This window comes from Fringilla coelebs, assembly GCF_963513975.1.
Source record: "Fringilla coelebs genome assembly, chromosome: 7".
NCBI classification, from domain to species: domain Eukaryota; kingdom Metazoa; phylum Chordata; class Aves; order Passeriformes; family Fringillidae; genus Fringilla; species Fringilla coelebs.
The window spans coordinates 20356729-20380843 of NC_140035.1; the positions used below are offsets into that span (position 1 = coordinate 20356729).

At 37.3% G+C, this 24115-nt stretch overlaps 2 protein-coding genes across 3 annotated transcripts in view; one reads left to right on the top strand and one right to left on the bottom strand.

Moving 5' to 3' along the window:
* The first annotated feature begins 4 nt into the window (after positions 1-4).
* PDK1 (pyruvate dehydrogenase kinase 1) lies at positions 5-13115 on the top strand. Its single transcript, XM_084209810.1, has 11 exons — positions 5-251; positions 3419-3560; positions 5013-5084; positions 5652-5836; positions 6129-6218; positions 6505-6582; positions 7121-7197; positions 7920-8018; positions 8950-9060; positions 10252-10365; positions 10498-13115. The coding sequence occupies exons 1-11, from the start codon at positions 134-136 to the stop codon at positions 10636-10638; spliced, it is 1227 nt and encodes a 408-aa protein (XP_084065936.1). The 5' UTR covers positions 5-133; the 3' UTR covers positions 10639-13115.
* Positions 13116-13757: 642 nt separating this feature from the next.
* Positions 13758-24115, bottom strand: part of LOC311155871 (neurabin-1-like) — a 41380-nt gene continuing 31022 nt past the window's right edge. For both annotated transcript variants that reach the window (XM_084209345.1, XM_084209344.1), the window contains exons 17-19: positions 22227-22343; positions 16517-16705; positions 13758-15201 (exon numbers count right to left, since the gene is read on the bottom strand). In XM_084209345.1, the coding sequence (XP_084065471.1) occupies positions 15034-15201; positions 16517-16705; positions 22227-22343 (474 nt within the window). In that variant the 3' untranslated portion in view covers positions 13758-15033. The remainder of the gene's footprint in view (positions 15202-16516; positions 16706-22226; positions 22344-24115) is intronic.

The window sequence follows — 24115 nt, forward strand, 5'->3', positions numbered from 1 at the left end:
GACACCCACCCCCCTCGGGCACCTCCTCCCGGCGGCGCGGCGGAGGCGGCCGCGGCCTGGGCAGGGGCCGGGGGAGCGGCGCGGCGGGAAATGGCGGCCGGGCCGGGCTGAGCTGAGGGGACAGAGCTGCACCATGAGGCTGCTGCGCGCCCTTCTGCGCGGCGCTGCCCCGGGCAACATCCCGCAGCAGGTGGACTTCTACTCACGCTTCTCTCCCTCGCCGCTCTCCATGAAGCAATTTCTGGACTTCGGTGAGTCCCCGGCGAGCCGCCCTCGACCGCTGCCCCTCCTCCCACAGGTGCCTGTGAGGAGCGGGACGGCCACGACCCCTCACCCCGTCAGCGCTGCCCGGCTGTTGCTGATCTGTTAATGCTGTGCTTTAAGGCAGAAAAGGGCTGTGCTTCCTTCTGGGACAGGGGAGCCCGGTTGGCTCATTCCCGGAGACCGCGACTATGGCAAGGTTGAAGCATAGTTGAAAACTCCAGTTTTTGGCACCGCCAGGCTAGTTGGGTGTTTTTCTGCAGAACCCGCAGTGTTGGGGAGAGGATGGGAACAGCTGTGACAACTGGTAGGTTAGAGCAGTGACTCAGACAGGTGAGACTGGTTAAGCCTTTTGCTGAGCAGCATGCAGCCTTTTAAAGGCATCTTCCAAACACGTGAAGCCTTTAGCCTCAGCTGGCACCGAGGGGCTGGAGCAGTCATCACTGCTCAGTCACTTGGCCTGTGCCCTACAGAAATAGCCTAGCCAAATGTTGCCGTTTTAAAAGGTGTGTGAGAAAAGGAACAGGATGCAGACACTGTGAGCCATCCTGGAGGGTTTGGAATCTAGTCTTGAAACTGAGTAAATCAGTAACAAGATACTCAATCTTACGCTCAGTGCCAAAACCATTTCTAATGCTTCCAGGTTTGACTGTCAGCTTGGAAACAAAAGGGATCACAGGAATTGTTCTATTCTGCTTCAAAGCAAAGACCACATAGAGAAAGGTTGTGTAAGTCACACTGAGACACCTTTTCAAGGCCTGAGGTTGGAGCCATTCTGTAGTACTTTCTGTTTCTGTACCCAAGGCACTTTGGTGTGCATACATGTTTACATGTTACATATTTAACTAGTTAATAGTTTCATGGCTTTTTATAGTTTTGCAAGTAAAACCTAAGTGGAAACTAATGCTAGAATCCCAAACTTTGTATAAGCAGGAAGACTTACAAAGAAGATTTTCTCACCATTATCTGCTATCATTTCATCCATCTAGTCAGTGTTTCACTTGTGGCAGTGAAATGTATCTGACATTTAAAACTCCAGATTCCTACAGGAATCCCACCATATGTTCTGTTGCTGCTTTACTTTTAAGCAAAAAAGCTTGCAATTCAGAGTTTGCTTTAACCAGTATTATTTTACCACTACTGATAAAACGCTTACAATAAAATCAATGTTTATTTTCAAGGCAAGCTATTTTCTTGTGTCAAATGATAGGCTACTTTTTTGCTCTTAGTACCTGAACAGAAGGTAAAAATAATCTCGAAAACTTCTACAATATTTTTTTCCTCTCTTTTGCTTAGGGATTTAATCCTTATAGATTTAATCTTTACAGATCCTTTACAGAGAGTAAAAACTAGTAATGGAAATAAAAAAGACTGCTAGACCGAGACAGTATTTCTGTGTAAGACATTCTGTAGTCATTATAATCTGATGGTGTTTTCATTAAGGGTATTTTTTTCCTCCTTATGAAAGAGTGAGAACAGTCAAAGAGGAAATAATAAAATCTGGTAAAGCTAAGTAAAAAAAATGAAATATTCTGTAAGCAAATTCAGGTCTGGTCTTGGATTATAAAACCAGAGTATTTTCTGTAGGAGCTTTACCCATTCTTTGCCTGGATACAGACTGTAGCTGCACATGGGAAGAGAGTCATTTGCCTGTTCAATTTGCCTGCTCTATACTGCCTTCCATATTTGACCCAAGACTGCAAAGATTAGGCCTTCAGATACAAAAGCTATTTGAAATGTAATTTTTTTGAGTATATGAGGCATTTAATGATTATATTTACAGTTTAATACCTCCAATCTGATTTGTTCTTGGAATTTTACCCAAGAAAAGGGAAAGGGCAGTAACAGTCATGCCTGTGCAATCTGACTAGGGAGAAGAATGAAAGGTTTCTAGGCAGAAGTCATATGTAGACAGTGCATAATGCTGGTGAGTGCCATTGTGGAGGAATTTCTTGTAAATTATTCACTTTTTTTATTGACTGACATTCTTTCATCAGTGTAGTTTATTATGTGTCTGAGTCTGCATGCTTTAAAGTAAACTGCTCTATTTCAATGTGGTGATTTTTCATGTTTAAGGCAGTCCCAGCTTCCTTTTTTCTTTCCTCACTCCTTCCTTTAATCTTCTTCCCCAACTTGCCAAATGGAAGAAGTGAACTGAGCAGTAACCCAGGAGTTAATTTGTAGGAGATACATGTTGTGAAATGCCAGACCTGAAGTATACACTTCACGGCAGCAGATGGGCAGGTTAGGAAGTTCAGATGCTGTTTACATGACAGTCTTTAAGTCTAGAAAGAAGTCTAGAATGAAGTACAGCATTTCTTAGTCTCTCCCCCACGCTGCATGCTCTTTTCTCACCTAGGAAAACAAGCTCTGTGGGAGTACAAGCAGGTCTTGGTTTTAATAACCACATTGAGTTGCCACCCCCACAGATGACACTTGTTCTTACAAAAGGACAGGTCAGTTATCGAAAGAGGCAGTGTTTTCACTTCTAGCTTTTAAAAATGTAAAACTTTAAATGTATTAGTATCCTAATGGCTAAGCAGAGTAGCTGTCCTACTTTCATGTCTTTCTCACTATTCATGTGAATTTGTTCACCTGACTTCTGTTCCTGTAAGACTGAATTTAAACTATAACAGATTTAGTTGAAAATGAGATCTCTATTACAGAATTTATTTTCTGGAAGTGTTTGAGGATGCGTTATGATAATTCACTAAGATCAGTAATGAAAAGCAGGGTGTATGGGACTATGATACTTTCTCAAGCGTCCTTCTCATAAATAGTTTCTTGTGCTGGTTTCATTTGCTTGTCTGACACACTCAGAATGACATTGTTTGATCAGTGCTGGTTAGAGTTTGCTGCAGATAAAATGAACAATATATAGGGATAGAAGCCATATTTAAAGGTGAACAGTGTAGGTCTGTAACTGTTGCATTAGTTTCTGTTCATATTTTGAAGATTCTCATTACTGCAGCAGGAAGATTTCAGTACGCCATAAATTTTGAAATACAAGTGGGCTGCTGCCATGAAAAAAACACTGGCTTACCAGCCTGGTGGAGTCTGCTTTGAAATCAAGGTGTAGGCCTCTTATGCAAGAAAGTAAGTTTGTACAGTTCTCTGCCATAGTATTGACTTCATTCTGATGTTATATTGGTCTTAGGATCTGAAAATGCTTGTGAAAAGACTTCATTTATGTTTCTGCGACAAGAGTTGCCGGTGAGATTGGCAAACATAATGAAGGAAATAAGCTTGCTTCCAGACAACCTCCTAAGAACACCTTCAGTTCAGCTGGTGCAGAGCTGGTAAGAACAGTGACATTCCATTCCTGGAAGGGTGACCTTCTGCATATACACAGGTTAGAGGAAGTCACTCTCTTCTACGGAAAGGACATTCATAGGTTTGTTATGTGAGCATCATGTATTAATACTGAGATGCTAAACATACCAGTGTGATCAGAAACTAAATTTACAGATGTGGGGGAAAAAAGCATTTAGGAGCAATTAGAGAACCCCAAGGGAATTAAAAAATCATTGAGTATTTCACACACTCATGGATGAAGAATCAAATTTTTTTTTTTTTGAGCAAAAATCCACCAGAAGAGGGAACTTATCTAGTGAAGAAGCTAGTTGAAGAAAACAATAGAAGCAAACTAAGGCACAAAATATTTGCAAAATATGCAGAAACGATTTACAAGACAGGTTATTGCAGACTGAGAGTAAAGGTATAGAAAATATGAAGAAAAAGCAATAGGAAACTCCCAAAGCCAAAACATAAAACAACAGATAGAACATGAAGGTATTAAAGTAAAAAATACATTATTTGAAAAGTAAAGTTTACTTCCAAGTAAGGAACTTAGGCATAAACTTTTTAAAGATGAAAGCCAAACAAAGAGATTGCTTGGCAACTGCTAAAGGCACAAGGATTTCTGTAAAGGCTTTTAAAGTCATCTGCCAAAATCTGCCAGTAAGTGGGATTGACTAGATGACTGAATATGAAAAGAGCTATCAATGAGGATAGCTTAATGAATTACTTCTGAAACACAAATGCTTACATTCTCATGATACTAGATGACACTGATCAAATGGGAAATTAATTCCATTTGGGCAAATGCAAAGTAGAACACAGGGAAGAACCTCCTCTCCTGTGTGCTTGCTTCCTTACAATGGAAAAAGAAATGTTGATGCTACTGGGAATATTTTTCTGCATATGTCAGTTGATGGCAAGAAGGAAAACAGTATTAGGAACTAAATAACCAATGGGTAGGAATATAATTGTACCACTGTGTTAGCCCATTATTCCCCTGAATTGCATGCAGCTCCATCCTGAACAGAAAAGACCAAGAGGGATAATCAGAGGGTTGGAACAATTTCTACGTGAGGAGAAACCAAATAGAATTCTTCAGCTTGGAAAATACATGTCTAAGAAAAGGGATGGCAGAAATACTTAAATCATACACAAATGGAAAGATTTTTCTACTAACAGGAACATGCAGGGGCTGCAAATAAGTGATCGCCTACTGCGTTTAAAACACAAAGATGATATTTTATGCATTCTAATTAAATTGTGGAATGCATTGCTCTGGAAATTTTGGAAGAAAACATCATAAATGGATTCAGAGGAATCTAACAAAAGTCACAGGGAGACAGGTGGAATGATTTGGAAACACGCAACATTGGAAGACCACAAATTGCTAACCAGAGTTATCTGGGGAGGTATATTAGAATTGATCTTTATCCTCTCTGTTTCTTTGAAAGGTACGTCCAAAGTCTTCAGGAGATTCTTGACTTTAAGGACAAAAGCTCAGAAGATTCAGGGGCTATACAAAGGTAAGGCTTTGCTGTCACATATATCTTCTTAATATTGTATTGGAGAACTTGTAAAAAAACAATAGCTGAAAAAAAATTTCCTATCTCAAATCTTTACAGAAGAATTGCATCAATGTCATCCCCTGTCCCTAAAAGGAGGGTACATTAAAACAGGAAATTAAGCACTTCAGCATAATGTCATTCTGTAGAATGCTCTGGTCTGTGCTGGCTGCCCAGAACTGCCATTTGACAGGCATGGGTTGTTCTGCGTGAAAACAGTTGGCACAGTTTTCTCTTTTTCTCTTGGCAGATATCAAGATCATTCTATCTTGATATCTTTATTTAAAATATCGATTCTTGGCAGAATCAAGATAATAAATAAGCAATAATTTTATAAACAGTCAAAATAGTGGATTACTGATTGTTTCAATGCTAGTCACCTGAAACGTGCTGTAAAGACTGACCTGCCTTCTTACTGCAGTAGGCAGATTTGATATTTTTGTAAGTCTTCATTTTTGTAGACAGGCTCTGTTTGCTGGGGGATTAAATTCCCTTGAAATTGAAATAGTAACAATGAATTCATTTTAGTTTTACAGATACTGTGATAAAAATCCGGAATCGCCACAATGATGTAATTCCTACAATGGCTCAAGGAGTAATAGAATACAAGGAAAGCTTTGGCATTGATCCAGTGACCTCACAGAACGTGCAGTATTTTTTAGACCGCTTCTACATGAGTCGCATTTCAATCAGAATGCTCCTTAATCAACACTGTAGGTGTCGAAAGGAGGGGAAATGATATCTCTACCATGTCAACTGTATTTTCCTTTAATATTTAAGTGCTTAGTAAGTACTAAGGTGCCACTTAGGAGTATACTATTTGCCTTGCCATTTATAACTCATTCTTCATACAAATTCCTAAAATATTTATTAATAGTAGGCTTTTCAGTATGGTGAGGACTGAAATTATAGATTGCCTATATATTTTTATTTATCAAAATGGAAGACACAAACTAAAATTATAAAGTTACACTGGATATTAAATGATGTTTTCTTTTTTGGCAGCTTTACTGTTTGGTGGGAAAATTAATCCAGCTCATCCAAAACATATTGGAAGCATTGATCCTAACTGCAATGTTGTTGAAGTTATTAGAGGTAAATTCAGATCATAAGAATCCTGAAAACTTACATGAGAGTCTATACTAAGAGTAAATACACATCCTGATATGCATATATTGTTTTGATCTTGCCTACCAGGAGCAGAAGTTTTATTTGTCGTGAAATACAATTTTGTTTCTTTTTCCTATAAATGCAGTTTTTCTGAAAAGTGCAAATCTCACTGACAGTGCACAGTACTTCCAAAAAAACTTTTTTGGCATATCCTAAAGGAGAAAAAAAAAAGTGGGAGGGGAAATGTAACTACCTGTGTTTTTTATTATAGATGGCTATGAAAATGCTAAGAGACTTTGTGATTTATATTACATGAGCTCTCCAGAACTTATCCTTGAAGAGTTGAATTGTAAGTGAATGTGGACATGCTCTTGAACATCATAATGACTTCTAAATGAGCTGGTGGTGAAATGTTCTGCTTTTCACATAGTTCATGTGTTCTCTGTATCTACTGTTTTTTTTGTAAATCTGGCAGAATGCTTTCCCCATTCCTCCCTTTAATCAGAAAACTGACATGAATAGAAGTTTTTGATTCTACAGCTGTTGATATAACAAATTTTAGCAGGCTCCTTCCCTCACTAAGATTTTCTGTTTCTTCACCTGACATAACTGCATCTCACCCTCTCTGCATTTCTTGCGACACGTCAAAGATTTATACAAAACCCTCTGTTCCCCTGTAGTGGGTTTTAAGATTAGTTTCTAAAGCAGCAAGCAAAATTTGAAAATCTTGATTATGACTTTTGATTAACATACAATTTTTCAAAAGATTTCTGTTCAAATTTTCCTTCTTTAAATTTAACAATACAAATTCACATTTTGAATTACTGTGGGAATGAATAAAAGACATCTCATTTGCTATTTAGTTATTTAGACTCTCTTCTTTCCAGCTAAATCACCAGGACAGCCTATGCAAGTTGTGTACGTGCCATCACATCTCTATCACATGGTTTTTGAGCTTTTCAAGGTCTGTGCACTTACCATTAATGACACAATTCTTTCATACATCTTTGTTTACTGAGATTGCATTGCTTTGACTTTTCAAACTGATTCTAGATCACAGCGTGTTTTTGCAAGTGCAAACTTCTTGCCATTTGACTGCAGCTACACAGCTACCCTGTACTATTAGAGAAACAATAACTGCACAGAAAATGAACAGCTTTGGAAGATGTATATCTTTAGCACAGCCACTGAACACCTTCTGAATAGACAGCTTAAATCTTAAAATGTATGAAGACATTAGTTAATGAAGCAAGTAAGATATCCCATATATTGTGTATTTTCAAATACACATATCCCATAAAGATATCCCGTAAAGTGTGTATTTTCAAATCTGGTCAATACGTAACACGTCCTACAGACCTTTTCTCTGGCAGTTTAGTCGTAGACTTTTCTTGGACTGCGTGTCATATTGCATGTACTATGTGCATTATAAAGAATTCTAGAACACAAATGCTGTACATTAAACTATTCACGTTTCCTTTAAAAAAATTAAATATCTGAAGTCTCAGTATTCTAATAAACTAAATATATACTGAAACTGAATAAACTGAAAGGAATATAAAAAACCCATTCTAAAACAATATACATTTGTTCTGATTCTTTGGTACATGATAAAAATAACTACTAAATGATATTTTAAGTTAACATACAAAGTGTATAGATTTAAGTTTTACTTGGAAATTACAGAATGCAATGAGAGCCACCATGGAACATCATGCTGATCGATGCATTTACCCTGCAATTCATGTACACATCACGTTGGGAAATGAGGATTTAACTGTGAAGGTACTCATTTTTTTTTACTATTCTGAACGTTATTTTGATTAGGGTTTTCTTTTCCTGTCATGAGCAGCATATTAGTAACTTGAGCTGCTGATCTGGTTCCATCCATAGATTGTATGTGATGATGTATGTAAGTAAAAAAACCCTTATGGGATTTCACAGACTGCCTCATGAAGAGGCTGGTCACACTGAGGGCTCTGCAATAGCATCCTGTACTTGTTTGTGTCTTGCCTAGCTTAGAAGCAACCATGACTAAAAGTGAAGTAGCGCCTTTATACAATTGTAACATCAACATTTTCTAAGTGACAATGACAGAGCTATACAGGTGTGAAACAACTGAAGAAAGGGAAATATATATTGTATATTCCACACAAAACAAACCTCCTGAAGTACAGTTTGCAGCTTATTCTTTTTTCTGTACAATATCCATCTTTGATTTCAAAGACCAGCTGCAAGCACTGCATTTTTCATAGGTCTAACTAAACTATAGTAAAACAACTCCTTTGACTTACTCCTTCAAGTAATAGGTTTTAGTAAATTTATATTTAAATGGCAGTATTCTTGAGGAATAAAGATAAAATACACAGAGAACCTAGCATTTGCTAAAAGGTATAGATAGTGACTTCAGACAAAAGTGTGTGATGAACAAGATAAAAGCAATGCACAATTCAAGCAGAATTTCCTTTTCTCCAAGAGATTATGAATGCTTCTTATGGCAGTATTTTATTTAATGGTTTGGATAAAGGATGAAAGGGAAGGATTCATCTCTCTTTGGTCATTGTTGAATGTGAGAATTAAAGAAAATCTGTAACTTACTAGGGACACCTTCAAATAATACTTTACCGTAATTTTTTCTGGCTTCTTGTTTGAGAGAAGCTGTCCTTTATAAAAATGTATTCAGGGATATAAAGCTAAATGCTCCTTCTTGTTCCAGATGAGTGACCGTGGTGGCGGCGTTCCTATGAGGAAAATTGACAGACTGTTCAACTATATGTATTCAACAGCACCACGTCCTCGTGTTGAGACATCACGAGCTACACCTTTGGTATGCAAGACTTTTTACCATGGTATCCTGGATGGGTCTGATTGTCACAAAAACCATTTAGCTAAAGCTATGAAATGCTGATTTTATAAATATTACATTGAGTAATATTTGAATTTTACTTAATTCAAGCTTAATTATTTTTCAAAATACAACTGAAAAATGGCATAAAATACCAAAAATTATTTAAATTTGTTCAAGATTCTCTTTTTCTCTACTAAATCTAAAGATCAGCCACCTCAAGCAGAATACATAGCTATGCTGCACATACTGCAGTGAGAGCAGGATTCAGAATTATATTTGTAGCCACTGAATGAAAGGAAGAATAATTATAGCAGTGACTTTAGATCAAGGCCATAGTTCATTTGTGTTGTGTAGTCAATTGTACCAACCCCCAGCAAGGATGAAGGTACACAGATGTGAGAGGGCATATGAAGAAGCCACTCTGAGTTTCATGTGCATGTAATAAATGCACAAGAAATAAAGCCTAAGCTCTCAGAAATTAGAATCTCTGAACAGCTTTCCTGTATTTATTCTCCTGCTATGCATCATTTAAAAATATATGTAGTTCTGCATGTAGATGACTCTGCAAGTTACTAAACATGAGATCTTTACAAAGGAGTGTTGTGTACGCTCATTGAGAGATTACCTCTAAAATGTAAAAAAAAAAAAAAGTATTTAAACAAAATATTTAGTATTTAAACAAAAAACTCACACTTAACACTTCAGGGTTCTGTCCCACTACTGTAGCCAGGGCTTGGTAGAATTTCAGTATAAGCTGCAAAGTCACAGATCTTGTGTCTTGAAACTTTTTTATATATATGATGATCATGATGTGTATTTGACTTAAGAACTCTGAGTACTTAAGATTAGTAGCTCCATGAAGCATGATGCAGACACACAGCAGAGTTTTCTCTAATGGCATCTCCTCAAAAAGCTACCATAATGCAAGAAGTGTTACTGACCAGCCCTGTCTGACAAACGAATCAAACAGTTTTCTCATAATCACAATCATTCATGCATTCTTCTGGTTTTGGGGTATGTAATAGCTTGGGGGAGGGCATAATAATTAACAGCTGAACTCCTGTTACTGTCAAACATCATGCTTAGTTTGTCTATTTTACCTAATAAGTTTAAACAGAAAATGCCACTGATTAATGCAATTAATGGAAGTATACTTTTTCTCCTGATCAGGCTGGATTTGGTTATGGCTTACCCATATCACGTCTGTATGCACAATACTTCCAAGGAGACCTGAAACTGTATTCCTTAGAAGGCTATGGGACAGATGCAGTTATTTACATCAAGGTATGATGTAACACTCTACTCTAATTTTACATTTATCAGCAGCTCTAATCTGAACTGCTAATGGAACTCCTTGTTCTGTTATGATAACTTCAATTAAAAAGAATCATCAGCTAGAGCCTTTTCTCCTTACAGGCCTTATCAACAGAATCAATTGAAAGACTCCCTGTATACAACAAAGCAGCCTGGAAACATTATAAAGCAAACCATGAAGCCGATGACTGGTGTGTGCCAAGCAGTGAGCCAAAGGACATGACCACTTTTCGGAGTATGTAGCTTTTTCCTCAGGAGCTCCTAAGTAGGTTTGTCTGTAAAGGGAATTTAGAAGACCTGATTTATGATTTTGAGCCACTTCTGATATGTAAAAGTAATTTTAAATTTGAGTATAATGAGGCTTTTCTAAAATGAGAAAACCAACAGCCACCAAAACCACCAAACATACACTTATTAAAAAAGGTCTTATTTCATTTGCTTCACCTTCTATTTATGACTGCTTTCAGAGCTAAGTCAAAGGAACAATATTTTGGTTTTTATAGGGATCAATGCCACAGCTATCAGATCTGGCATTAATTTGTATTATTAAAAAATAATTTTATTAGAAAAACTATTAAAAAAACTCACTGGAACATGCTTCCAGTATACAATTCAACAGATAAATGAAAAGCTTGTGTAAGAAATACTGAGCTCATTGCTATACCTTTGCAAGTGTATGGCTTTTTCTTTTATCTTAAGCATGCTGAAGCTTAATTTTGCAAAGTTAGATATGTTGCCTATATACACTGCCTACATCAAGGTGGTATTTTCAGCTGTAGAAATCACACCTCTGTAGGGATAAAAATTTTTAAAAGTTGTTTTTAACGGCTACTACTGGTATAATGTATCTCAGGTATGTGGCATCAGTTCTATTTCTTTGGTTGTAATGTGAATATATAATAGATGTGAAAAACTTACCTTGCCCTGATCATTGTGAATTAAAAAATAGCATTGGCTTGTGTACAGTAGAGAAATGTTAGTCTTGCATTTGCCTGTATTTCTGTAGGTCATACCAAAACGCAGTATGAACATTCTCGCCTTTGTAAGATCTCAGATTTGGGTATGTCAGATACAGCTGTAAATGAAACTATTTTAATAAACAGATTCTTAAAATTTGTCTGTAATAGGGCATCTCTATTACTTTGACAGTATAAACTGCCTTCTCAGGAGTAAGGAAGAGTAAGTGGAATAACAGTTTTTGAAAATACCTTTTTTATTTGTGATACGCTTCTGGCCTCATTTTTGTAGTTAACTGGAAGTCACACTAGAACATAAACATGATAACCAGAATATGTTAATCAAAGACAAATCAGAACATACAGGAGAAGACAGAGAGGGGAAGGACTCAGATACAGAGTCCTTCCATTTAAGAATTCAGCTTAATGCCTACTGTACGAGCTTTGTTCAAATCATACACATCTGTGTTGCACCTCAATCCCTGGCATTCCTGAGCATTTTTGGAGTGATGCAGTTTAAGCCCTTGGGAACCAATCCTTTTCTCAGGTAATTAAACTGCATGTAATTCTGTGGGTTTTGTTCTGCAGCAGACATGCATAATCCATCTCAGAAACAATAAGCCTAGCTTTTGCTAGTTTACTATCTCTGTGCAGAGCAGACGGTGAGATACCACAAGTGAAGGGGATAGGTAGGATGTTGGAAATTGAAGTCATGCTACTCTAGTTGTAGCTGTGCAAGATTCACCTGCTGCCTCCCTAGCCAAGTTCTGCGAAACAACAAAATGGTTTCATAGCCTGGTTAAGCTAATATAGATAACTTTAATAGAAGTGCATTACAGACTGGGCTGTATACAGTTAAACTGACAGTCTGAGGGAGGATTATTGTGTCTTATTTGTGCCTAAGTGTGTCAGATCAGTAGGGTACCTATTCCACTCAAGCTTGTGGGCACCTTAAGGCCCCTATTCTTCCTTACAAGGATGCAAGTTGCTAACTGGCACACTTTTCAATCTGCAGGGCTACAAGTGAGGAGAACTGAGAGCTGTTCTCTTCTTTGGCCCTGCAATAGGATGTGAGAAATGCCACATAGTGTAAAATGGGGCCTGTACAAATGGCCAGAGGTAGACACTTGCAGCTATTGCTTTCGCTAAACTACAGCTGAAAGTTACAGCAAGGGCTTTGAAAAAATCAGGTCTGAAGCTGAGCATTCTAGCCTTTAAATCTTTTAACTAACTCAACTGATTTTAGTAACGTTGGACAACTACAAGTGGTATTTCTGAAGAAAAGCTAACAGTTTGTTTTCTACAAAGTCTATTAAGTATTTTAGATATTACTGTAATAAGTCTCTTTCATGTTCTCAGCTAACTACCAATTGAATTCTGATTACCAGAGCAACTTGCTGTATAATATTTGTAGTTATCTCTTCGCCTGCAACCCCAAAGGATTGTGGTGAAAACACAAATGCACCATGGTTTGATTTACAATATTTAATCATAGTTAAAAATTTGATCTTTGATAACTTTTACTTTAGATAGAAGTGCACAAGACAACTTTTGTGTTTAGTATTTTCATTACTATACTGAAGTCATTGCAAGCAGACTGGTTAAGCTGAAGTGAATCACTACAGAAAAGTAGTATACTATCAAAATGCTGAGATTAATAGTTTTGTATGCAAATTAGCTCAGTCTTGCACTGTAAAGTTAATCTTGGTTTGTGTTAATTTTTTGAAAGAATTGCTGCATTTATTCATTAAAACTATTGTGAAAACGAAACTTTGTTGGCTGACTGTGTAGCTTGGTGCTGAGCTTGTTCAGTGCATCCAGCCTTCTCGTTCAACATCTGCCAGATGTTAAGCAGTGTGGGCTGTGATAATCAGTGTTCTCATGCTCGCGTGCCAGGGGAGTTTATCATCCTGCTGTGGCCCGGAGCTCCTTACCTGTAACAGCTCTGCACACAGGGAAACCTCTGAAAACATCATTTCCACTAGTCTCCTTCAGAAAACTCCTCCCAGGGTGCAACAGTAGGCTTAAAGGAAAAAGGTAATATGGGGTTCTAGCAATATTCTGTGTTCTGGCTGGGAAAACACTCAACTTTCTTGACTGAATTAATTAAATGGTGGTTTTATGTGGGAGATTCGGAGCATTTGGTGATTCCATACTTCTCATTTCTTTCTCTTTCATCAGTAGAGCAGCATTCCTCTTTGGTTCAAGGTCTGTAAGTTTGGCATACAACTCAAAGCTACTGTAAACAAAGTCAATAGGTTAAATCTTGACCAAAGAATGCATAAAACTGAAATATAATCTCTTTTAAAAAGTATTTATTACCAAGACTTTCAAACTTTATTTTGGAAATGCTTAGTGTGCAGAAGCATTTCCACACAGTCCTTTTGCTGAAATTCTTAAGACATTTATACAAAAAAAAAAAAAAAATAAATGTGAAACACCAACAGTGAAGTTCATTCATTTAATTAAAATGAAAAACAGTCCATAGATTTAAAGGAGAACTTGGTCCACATAAACAAACTATGTAAGTTTTGTTCTAGTCCATTCTAGGGTGGAACTGATATTTAATCTAGTCTATGTTTCTGGAATAATCTAAATTAAGGAAGTGCTCTTGTAGTATGTCTAGAAAATAGTATGTAAATATACAAAACACCAAGTCATGTTCTAAGCTATTTCAAGAATCAAATCCTCCTTTAAAGAGAAATAATCTGTAGTCTACAACTGAACATTTAAATACAAGGCAGAAACCCAGGGCATCAGTGATAATTTTTCCTACAATTCTTCCCTCAGTATTTTAAGTCTGAAAAACAGTATTGTTTAAAATTAGCAAATATATAAATTTGGTCCACAAGAAATCTTGTCTCATGTAGAAAAGAGAAATACATGTATTGCAAATTGATCTTATTCATAGCATAAATCTATAAAACTATGTATTATTTAGGAAAAATAGGTTAAAAAGGATCTTATTTATAGGCTTAAACCTTGTCCCAACACCCTACGGGTAGTGTACAGAAAACTTAGTATTATGCTTAGGATAAGTAGTTTGTGAAAACTACTTAGTATTTCTTGTTATTTTCTCAGTAAATTGCAACACATAGAATTCAAAAATGATGTGCTACTAAAGTGAACTTTGAATGAAGTTCTGGAAGTAAAAGAATTAAAATAATCCTAAATTTGAAATACATGCTTTCTTTTTAAATTAATTTGACATTACCATTTCTTAAACTTAATTTTAACTATACATCTTTAGTGGCAACAGATAAACAGACTGTCACAGACTGAATTTGTTGGCAGGATTTTTCTATTGTCCCTCTATCACCTTGAACTCTATTAAATGCTAGTTGACTAATACTGGAATGATTTTTAATACAGTATTCTACTTTTCACAAACATCAATTTAATGAAAAGGGCATATGACACCTTAGAAGCAGAAATATTACTTAAGGCAGAAAGTTAAATTATTGTCCATTAGTACAGGCAGAGTCAACTAGAAATAAAAATACTGAAAACATTATTTCATTTTATTGGGCTGTAATGGGGAGGGACCACAATTAAAAAGTAAAAAACCACCTACCACGTTGAACTGTTGCACTTTCCCTCCTACCTCAATTGTACAATTATATACAAATCTGCTGAACTTCCTCAAGATTAGGCAAGTCTGCACTAAAATAAAATGGTCATTTTAGCAGCTTGATTCAAGAGTGGCTACAACTCTGCCAGTCTTGCGAACTTCTTTCTCCTTCTTTTGAACCTTTTCCTTCTGCTTTTCCAGTTTTTCCTGTGTTTTTCTAATATCCTTAATTTTTTTCTTTATTGTTGATCGGTCATTTTGACTGGAAACTCCCAAAGCCTTTGGAAGAGGAAAACAAAACAAAACCTCATCAGTAATTTTTTTCAACAGCACTGTTAACAGTGCTTGTGCATTAACAATATAAGAAAGTGTTACTCACTTTTCGACAAGATAGTCTGTTTATTTGAAAAATAAAGATTCAGGGCCACAAAAACTCTGCAAATAATCATCTGGGTAACAAGGAAGGTAGGAAAACCAAGCCTAGCTCTTCAGTTGTGAAATAACCATTTTGTGTTGCATTTTACAAACATGTAAACCCCTAAGAATTCCCAGAAAATAACATCTTTTGTATTGGCGTCTAGATATTTTTCTATCTCTTTTTATACACGAGGAATTTTTACTCGGTAACAACTCTTTAATTTGAAGGATTTTAAGGTGCATTAGTAAGAAGCGGCTCAGAAGTGGACGGCACACTTCCACTTGCGAGCGGCAGGTGGCAGCACGCGATTCCGTCAGCCCGAACAGCACCAGGCGCGCACGGAGCTTTGGCATTCAGCGCGCAAGGCTCCACAGCTGGAGACGGTCATTGACAGGCCAGGCACTGGTATTTTCTCTGTGCCCACGAAATAATAAAATACAGGACATTTAGTGTTGCATTTCTATTTAAAATGCAGGCATATATTGGAGACCGATGTTAGAACACCTTTTTTCCCTCCTAAGCCCCTCAAATTCTGCTATTGATCATTAATAATAATTTGCCTTAGGCCAGAGCAGACCAATGAACCTCTTCTAGCTGCACATCTTGCCTGTCCATAATGCAGTTCCATAATCTAACAAGAAAGAAAAACTGCAGAAATTTACCAGAACTATAAGGGATACATACAGCTTCCAGGTGCAAAATGGTAAGAAAAGGCTCAAAAGATTCAGAATATGTATTTCCAGCAGGAGTGAAAACTTGAAACATTTAAAATGTCACCAGATAGGATTTCAGCCTTCCCATCTGAAGAGGAAATGTTGAAGAAACGGATTTCTAAAACTAGATCCCTCAATTCTATTTCAATTGGCCAGAACTTGTTTTGGTATGACCTTAGTTGAGATTGGTGACAACTGTTTCCTTTCATTTCCTCAAGGAAGCAATATTTGTTATTTTTCTGGCTATAAACAGCCTTTAATTCTACAATCAATTACTAATTACCACCTAACTATACAGCCTCCAAGTATTTCAAAAGCAACTCAAAATAAAATAACAAGAGCAAATAACTCTATCCCTTAAAAAGCCATAGAACCAGGAAATTGGACTTTGCAGGTTAAAAATGTGTCTAAATAAGCAGTGAAACCTATACAGTTACAAATCAATCCCAGGATGTACACATACCTTCAACTTCTCACTGTCGAGCTGCATCAGCTGCTGTCCATCTACATTCATAGCTGTGAACTCTGTGATGTACTGTTCCATGTTCATTCCCATTAACCAGTGGCATACTTGTTGGGTGGTCCATTCAGAAATAGGTCTACTGTGCCATTGATTTTGCTTTCCTGTTGTTGTAAAATCATCATCCAATGCCTACCCAATTGAGAAAAGTCACCATAAGCAATATTTTACTTGACTGTATGCTGAATTCCAGTTGTCAGTTGAGTTTGGTTAACAAAGTGCATTTTTACACATGCTCTACTCCAAAAGTGAAGTTCTTGGGATCAGTTTGCCTAATTTACTATAAACAAGACACTTCAACATACAACACAAGGTCAGAAACAGAGAACATAAATGGTAAATTGGACCTATCCAAACAATGAACACACTTCCTCAGTTAGTTGGTTAAGGTAGCTCTATCTTACACAGCATGAAGAATTATCAAGCACTTCAACTCTATTTATAGTTAAGTGATGGAAATCCAGAATAAAACCAATTCTAGTAGCCAGTAAATCTGGTGAGTGTTCTAGGTACAGTTTGATTACGTTTTGTACATTTGTCAAGAGAAGACTCTTTGTTCTTTGAACTAATGCTATTACGTTGACATTTTATAAGGACTGCCCAAATAGAAGATGACCATTTCAGAAACATAGCAGCTTGTAGACTTCCACTGAAAAGACACTTTGCCAGCTCACAGAGCTTTTGAGGCACCTGGCTTCAATTTCATTTTGCTTGCGAGGGGAAAAGGTACTGCTGTTTGTCCTGAAGCACTGTTGCTTCATCACAAAAGAAAAGCTACGCAACAGAGCTCAGTGTATGCAGAGAAGAAATTCCAGTGTGGTACTAACATCAGTCAACTGAAGTTATTATTAACTATCCAGAATCATCTCTCACCAGCTCATGACTGAGTACAGGCTGCATTAGACTTGCAGACTTCTCATCCAAGATATTTGCAAACAGCAGAAAATATGCTCCCCTTTTTCAGCAAGTCTTACACACATTTGTAAACAGAAAACATGAAAAAAAGGAGTTTTCTAGTTACAGATTTGAGAGATGACCATGTTAAGTCACAGGTGAACAACTACAGCTGCCAGCCAAAGGGATCTCACAAAGTCCAGCTTATTTGATGGAATATTTGGGAGAGTTGATTGATGTAACAAAATTATTATGGTGATTACAAGTCAAAGACAGTAAGATGTAGGCCTGTCACATGATCTGATCATACAACACAATGGATCTGAGCATGCAATGTGGAAGACAAGTATGAGGGAAAACACAGAATTATCAAATTTCCAGTGTAGTGAAGGACTACATGTAATTCAAAATGGCTTTGTTTTCCCTGCTCTGTGAAAAAAGGGACAGTGGCTACATTAAGAGGCAATGCATAAAAATAGGAATGAGTTTGTAGAGCTGAACAGTTTGTGCTGAGGTCTGAAAATCCACACTATAAGCATTTCAAAGGATTTTCCCTTCCAAATAGCCCGAGTCTGATCACAAAGACTCAATGGCCACTAGCAGCTGGAATGTAGCAGGAACACTGTTGGAGCACATCTGATTTGATTTCTGAGATAAATCAAAGTACGGCAAGTGGGAACAATCAGAATATTTATTTCAAAAATGAACCCCTAATCCAAATCAAAATGCTTATGTAGATATAACAAGTGCGAACGCATCCGCCTTACTGATGTGTGGAAGGAGAATAGCAATTTGCATAAAATAACAGCAAAGGGCTCTAGAAAAGGATTGGCTTGAAGTGCTCTATACAGCATCTGTATCAAGACAACTGAGTCTTCTATCCAAGCTATCAAGTGAGAGATGCTTCGTACAGAGAAGATTAGTTGGATGAATTAGCAGGGGAATTAAAAATGCACATTTATTTTAAAAAATTTTACATACAGTACTCCCCAACCTGATATTGCGATAAAAAAATATATTGGCAACTTTGTCTCATACTAACAAGTCTTCATGAATAGTACATAAAAAAGGGGAAACATTTTGCATTTTAAGTTGGACCTGTGTCTCAGGCGTGGTCTCACAGCCACAAGAAATATTAAAATATATTGCTGTCCCATACATATTTTTTAATGTATCTATGTACTTTTATCATTTGAGGTGGAAGTGTGCATGTATCTAGACATCTCCTTTACATGAAAAAATGTGTGAAGCATTTTATTCCAGTTAGAACTCACTCTAGATTTGCTGAATCTTTGCAAGCCATACAAAGAACTTCCCTTCTGTAATTTCAGAGTGAAAGTACCTGAAGATGTATTCTTGTCCAAAAAAGAAAGACTGTGATTCTTTCATTTTGTCAGAGAATTGTTGTCCCCTGACAGAATCTTGAGGGCTCTCTAAACCAATTTGTCCAAGCAGCACAGATTAGAGGATCTAACAGACTGCACTACGGAGGAGTCTCCAGGTTTAGCTATGAATTGCAGCTTCAGCATCATCAATTGCTAACAAACTCCTTTTACTTTATTTTGGTAAAGACAGAACCCTAAAACCAGAAGTTGTAGCAACATCTGAATCTGTGTTAAAACACAGACATCATCTCCTCACAGATATTTAATACTATAAAATTTGAATTTTTCACTACTACACTAGGGGAAGCACCTGTGGCTATTTTTCAGAATACAGGAAAATGAAAACTGTAGAAGGGTAAGATGAAAACCACCAATTTTTGAATAAGGCTTACTGGTCATTAAATAATACCTCTGCATCATTTTTTTTCTCAAATGTCCATTCAGAGGCAGAAGGAACATGCCAAGCTGTGTTTGTACACCGAAGTTAAGAGTCCCCAAAACAGCCACTACACAAACAAGAAAGAGATCAGCTGCAAATTCAGAAAGCACAACTAAAACTACTTCTAAGGTATGGAAGCATGAGAAAGCCATGTTCTCCTGCATAAAAATGCATGTGACTCAGAAAGCAAATAAAGGCTCGAGATAAAAATACAAAGCCCAAGAAAACACCACTGCCATCACACCATTTAACATATTAGGAACATTAGAAGGATTACCCAGCTAGCTTGCTAACCATCTGTGAGTGAAGTGCCTCTGATGAACTAGCTGGCTATGAACAACTGAACTCTAACCAACTGCCTGTGAGCACCTGGCCAGCAGAGGCAGACTCCTCAGTGCTGTCCCTAGCTAGGTCTCTACGAGGTGTTTCCATCTCCAGTTTCCCAAAAACTCCAGGATTTATAAGGCAGTGTGCAACAGCCCACTCCTCTGAAAGCTGGAGTTCACTGGCTAGCATGACTCCTCCTCCTACTTCTGAACCCATCTGGACAACAACCATCAGGCAGAAATTAGTAAGAGCTTAAGTCACGGATCCTGTTCAGTATCTTTATTAGTGATTTGAATGAAGGGATTGAGTAAATTTGTGGACAACACCAAGTTAGGTGAGAATGTCGATCTGCTGGAGGGTAGGAAAGCCCTGCGGAGGGACCTGGACAAGCTGGATGGATGGGCCAGACCAAGAACATGAGTTCAACATGACCAGCTGCTGGGTCCTACAAATGGGCCACAACAGCCTCATGCAGTGCTACGGGCTGGGGGCAGAGTGGCTGGAAAGTGGCCCAGGGGAAAGGGCTTGGGGGTGCTGGTAGACAGCAGCTGAACATGAGCCAGGTGTGTGCCCAGGTGGCCAAGAAAGCCCGGGGCAATCCTGGCCTGTATCAGGAATAGTGTGACCAGCAGGACCAGGACAGTGATTGTCATGTACTCCACACTGGTGAGGTCACACCTCGAGTCCTGTGTCCAGCTCTGGGCCTCTCAGTTCAGAAAGGACATTGAGGTGCTGGAACAGGTCCAGAGAGGGGCAGTGAAGCTGATGAAGGTTGTGGAGCACAAATTCCATGAGGAGCAGCAGAAGGAGCTATGGGTATTTAGCCTGGAGGATACTCAAGGGGACCTTGTCACTCTCTACAACTCACTGGAAGGAGGGTGTAGCCCAGTTGGGGGGGTCAGCCTCCTCTCCCAGAAACCCAGTGACAAGAGGACAGTCTTCAGCTAGCCAGGTAAGATTCAGGTTGAACATCAGGAAGACTTTCTTCACAGCAAGGGTGATTAAACATTGGAATGGACTGCCCAAGGAGGTGGTGGAGTCACTGTCCCTGGAGGTGTTTAAGGAAAGACTGAACATGGCACTCAGTACCATGGGTCTAATTGACTAGGTGGTGTTAAAGTCCAGTCCTAGGCTGGACTTGATGATCTCAGAGGTCTTTTCCAACCTCATCAATTCTGTGATTTGAAATACCCTAAACTGCTCTAAGATTGATTACTTTTCCCAGACCTAGACTACGAACTTTAAAAAAAACCTCCAAGAACAAAACTATGTATTTTTCTTCACAAATACTGCTTTCCAAATGAGAAAACAGTTCAGAGTTTGTTCCTTGTTTTCCTCAGAGTAGACCCTTGATACTCAATGTAATTACTGAAAAGATACAAACAGCTTTCACTGGTCATGTAAAACCAGGACAGTAAGAGACATATGAACTAGACAGAACACTGGAACTCATCTATAATAAAAAGAGGCTTGAATCATCAGTTTACACATGGACAATTAGTCATAAATTGCTTTCATTTTAGTTTTAGAATCCAAAGTTTACTGAAAGTTTGTAATACTGATCAAAAAACAATATTCAAGAAGACATCTTTAATAAAGCCTTACAATTAATATTCCTTGAAAGTTTTAGAAACACATATTCCATTCACTAAGTATTCCATTCAAAAAACTGCAGGGAGTACTTGCAAAGATAGATTATTAACTGGAGTTCTCTGGTTTTCATTAGATCTAAGACTAATATCTCAAAAAAAAAACCTGCAAAAACTTAATCCACTACTACAACCTGTAAACTAGTTATATGATTTTTGACACCTCAGATTTTTATGTCAGTGAATTTATAACACTGTTTGCAAGACTGTGCTGACTTTCTACATATTTCTGGGTCAGTCTTTACCAATGACTGACTTAAGACAGCTAATAAAAATCCCATCACATTCATGAACCACCAGTCTGGCAAGCCCTCTAATTCATTTTACACAGGATAACGATGTTCTGTTTTTAATATTTTTAGTTTTCCTAAACTAAAGGATTTAATTTATGAAGATGTCCGTCAGTCAAACACCAAAAGAGACGTATCTCAGAATACTACCAAAGCGTGGACTTTGGGTTTCAGCTGTAGCCAAAGGAATTAGTTCTGCAGGGGAATGAACACACTTTCAGGTGTCTAATTTCTACCTATATATAAGAACCACCATATTTTCTGACTTTTTTCCTTTTTTCCTTTGTTTATATTGATATGAAATTTTATCGTAAAACAAACCTGCACAAGATGTGAAGGCGAGGTCAAAAATGTTGCAGTTTTCATTCACCCAGGAAGTTGCTTTAAATTAGTGGAACAGAACAGCATTATATTTAAAACAAAAATCTTCTATTTGATCAGTGAGTTCATTCCAATTTTTATCATCTAACTAGGCTCAGAGCACACAGACTGATCTGTCATCCACTAGTGCATGTCCTTAGTTCATTTAACAGCTTCTTTATAGTGCTCTTCAACATTCAAGTATGGAACAGCCATCTAGTTTCACATTACACACATCTGTTTCTATTAAACATGCTGTAGTGTGAACAACAACATCAACAACACACATATACACACTTTGAAACTCACCTCATTTGAAGAGAAGGTTAAAGTGTGTGAACGACCTGACAGATTTGGTTCTGTCACTAACCCTGAAAGTTCACAACTTGGCTTGCTATGGTATGTATCATCTATGACAATTCTACTCTGCAAACAAGTGGAAATAATGTTTTATTAACTCACTTCTTGGAAAAGCAGGTCATTAGGTGACATTCTAGTAATTCTGATTTTTGGTTAAAAAAAAATAGTATGACTCAGTTATCTTTAGAACACATATGAAATGTACTAACTATATCAAGAATCTGACTTGTTTTTTATTAAACTTCTGAATTCAGAAATGCAGTAACAAATTTAAAGCAATATCCCCAATAAGAGCAACTTGTGCAGAGAATCAGCCATAACCTGAAATGGTGTTAGAATACACAAGGAAGTGCATCAGTTACTTTTTCAGCAAGCATACCACACTGCGGGAGAAGCAATTTAAAATGCATTTGTTGGACTTATTCATGATGAACTTTCATTAAACTGAAACCTCCACAAACACTATGAATGTGTTTCAGAAGGTAGCATTCTGTTGATTCCCTCCATATCCAACACAGATTGTGACCTTGAAAATATTTTGCGTGAGTGAAAAATAATTCTGCCTAAAACATGCCTCTTACTTTTGCCTTTTTAAAATTTATGCCCCAGCACTACTCTTTGCTGCCTACAAACAATAAGTAATTATTTACCAGTATTTTCCCTAATGTTCTCTAAGTCTCTAATCAACTAATTACACTTTGTAAGGATGCCATACCACATCCCTATGTGCATAAATAACCTGAGATCTTAAATTAAGCTGATTTAAGGATATTTTTCTTTTCTAGTTATGCTTGTATAAGAGAACTTCATTATTGCAGTTACCTTCATTTAGCACTTCTGTATTTGTGTTCTGATTTCAATTTCACCTGAACTCTCAGTTTTCCAGGTTATTCTATTTTTGTTTTGTAAGTGCACTCCCTTATACTCTAAATTATTGATACACATTTTCAGCCTGAAAAACACCACACCAAAGCTCAAGAAAAATGCCATCACCACCACAACACAACAAACATAAAACCCCCACAACTTGAGTTTTCCTGCTACCTCTGTTATTCTTATTCTCAAATTAACTTCAACCCAAACTGAAAATCTATATAAAGAATTTTCTTTTAGCCATCCTCAGTTCACTCTTTCTACTTTTACAGAGAAAATCAAGAACAACTCAGAAAAAAGAAACAAAAAGACACAATAACAAAAACATAGCCAAAAGTAAAGCATCTGAGTGACAGTTGTAATGTTTTCTCCTCCCCTTGCTCCTAATCAATTTATAGGAATAATTTCCTTTTAAGCATTTAGAGACAGTTGCAAAGATTTTTGACTCTTGAGTAGCATAGAATTTGGACAGAAGAGGTTTTATAGCTATGCTTCCTATCATTTAAGGTACGAGGATATAGTTTATACCACGCTGTTCTTCCTTGCACTGAAAACGAAAGACTGCATACACGCATACAGAAGCTAAGCAGTACTCTGGAAAAACAACTATGTATGTGCGTGTATTGTATCAGAGAAAGGGACAGATTTACATCAAGGGACTAATTTAAGACTGTCTGCAAGCAAACAGGATTTTAGTTTCTGTGTTTTTGTTTTCACAAGGATCAAGAAGTTGACTCACTACTTTGTCAAACTGTAAGTTTAAAACTAACTTCAGAACAAACCATTTTAAGAAAGTAAAAACATTTCAAGTCTAGTAACTTTCAGAGGCAAATTCTGCAAAACCAGAAACCAGGTAATAAGGAATGTAATTATATTCCTTGCATCATCAATGCTAAAACACAGCTACAAAAATTATACACAATGCAAAGGACTTGGTTCCACAGGTATTTTATACATGACAAAGT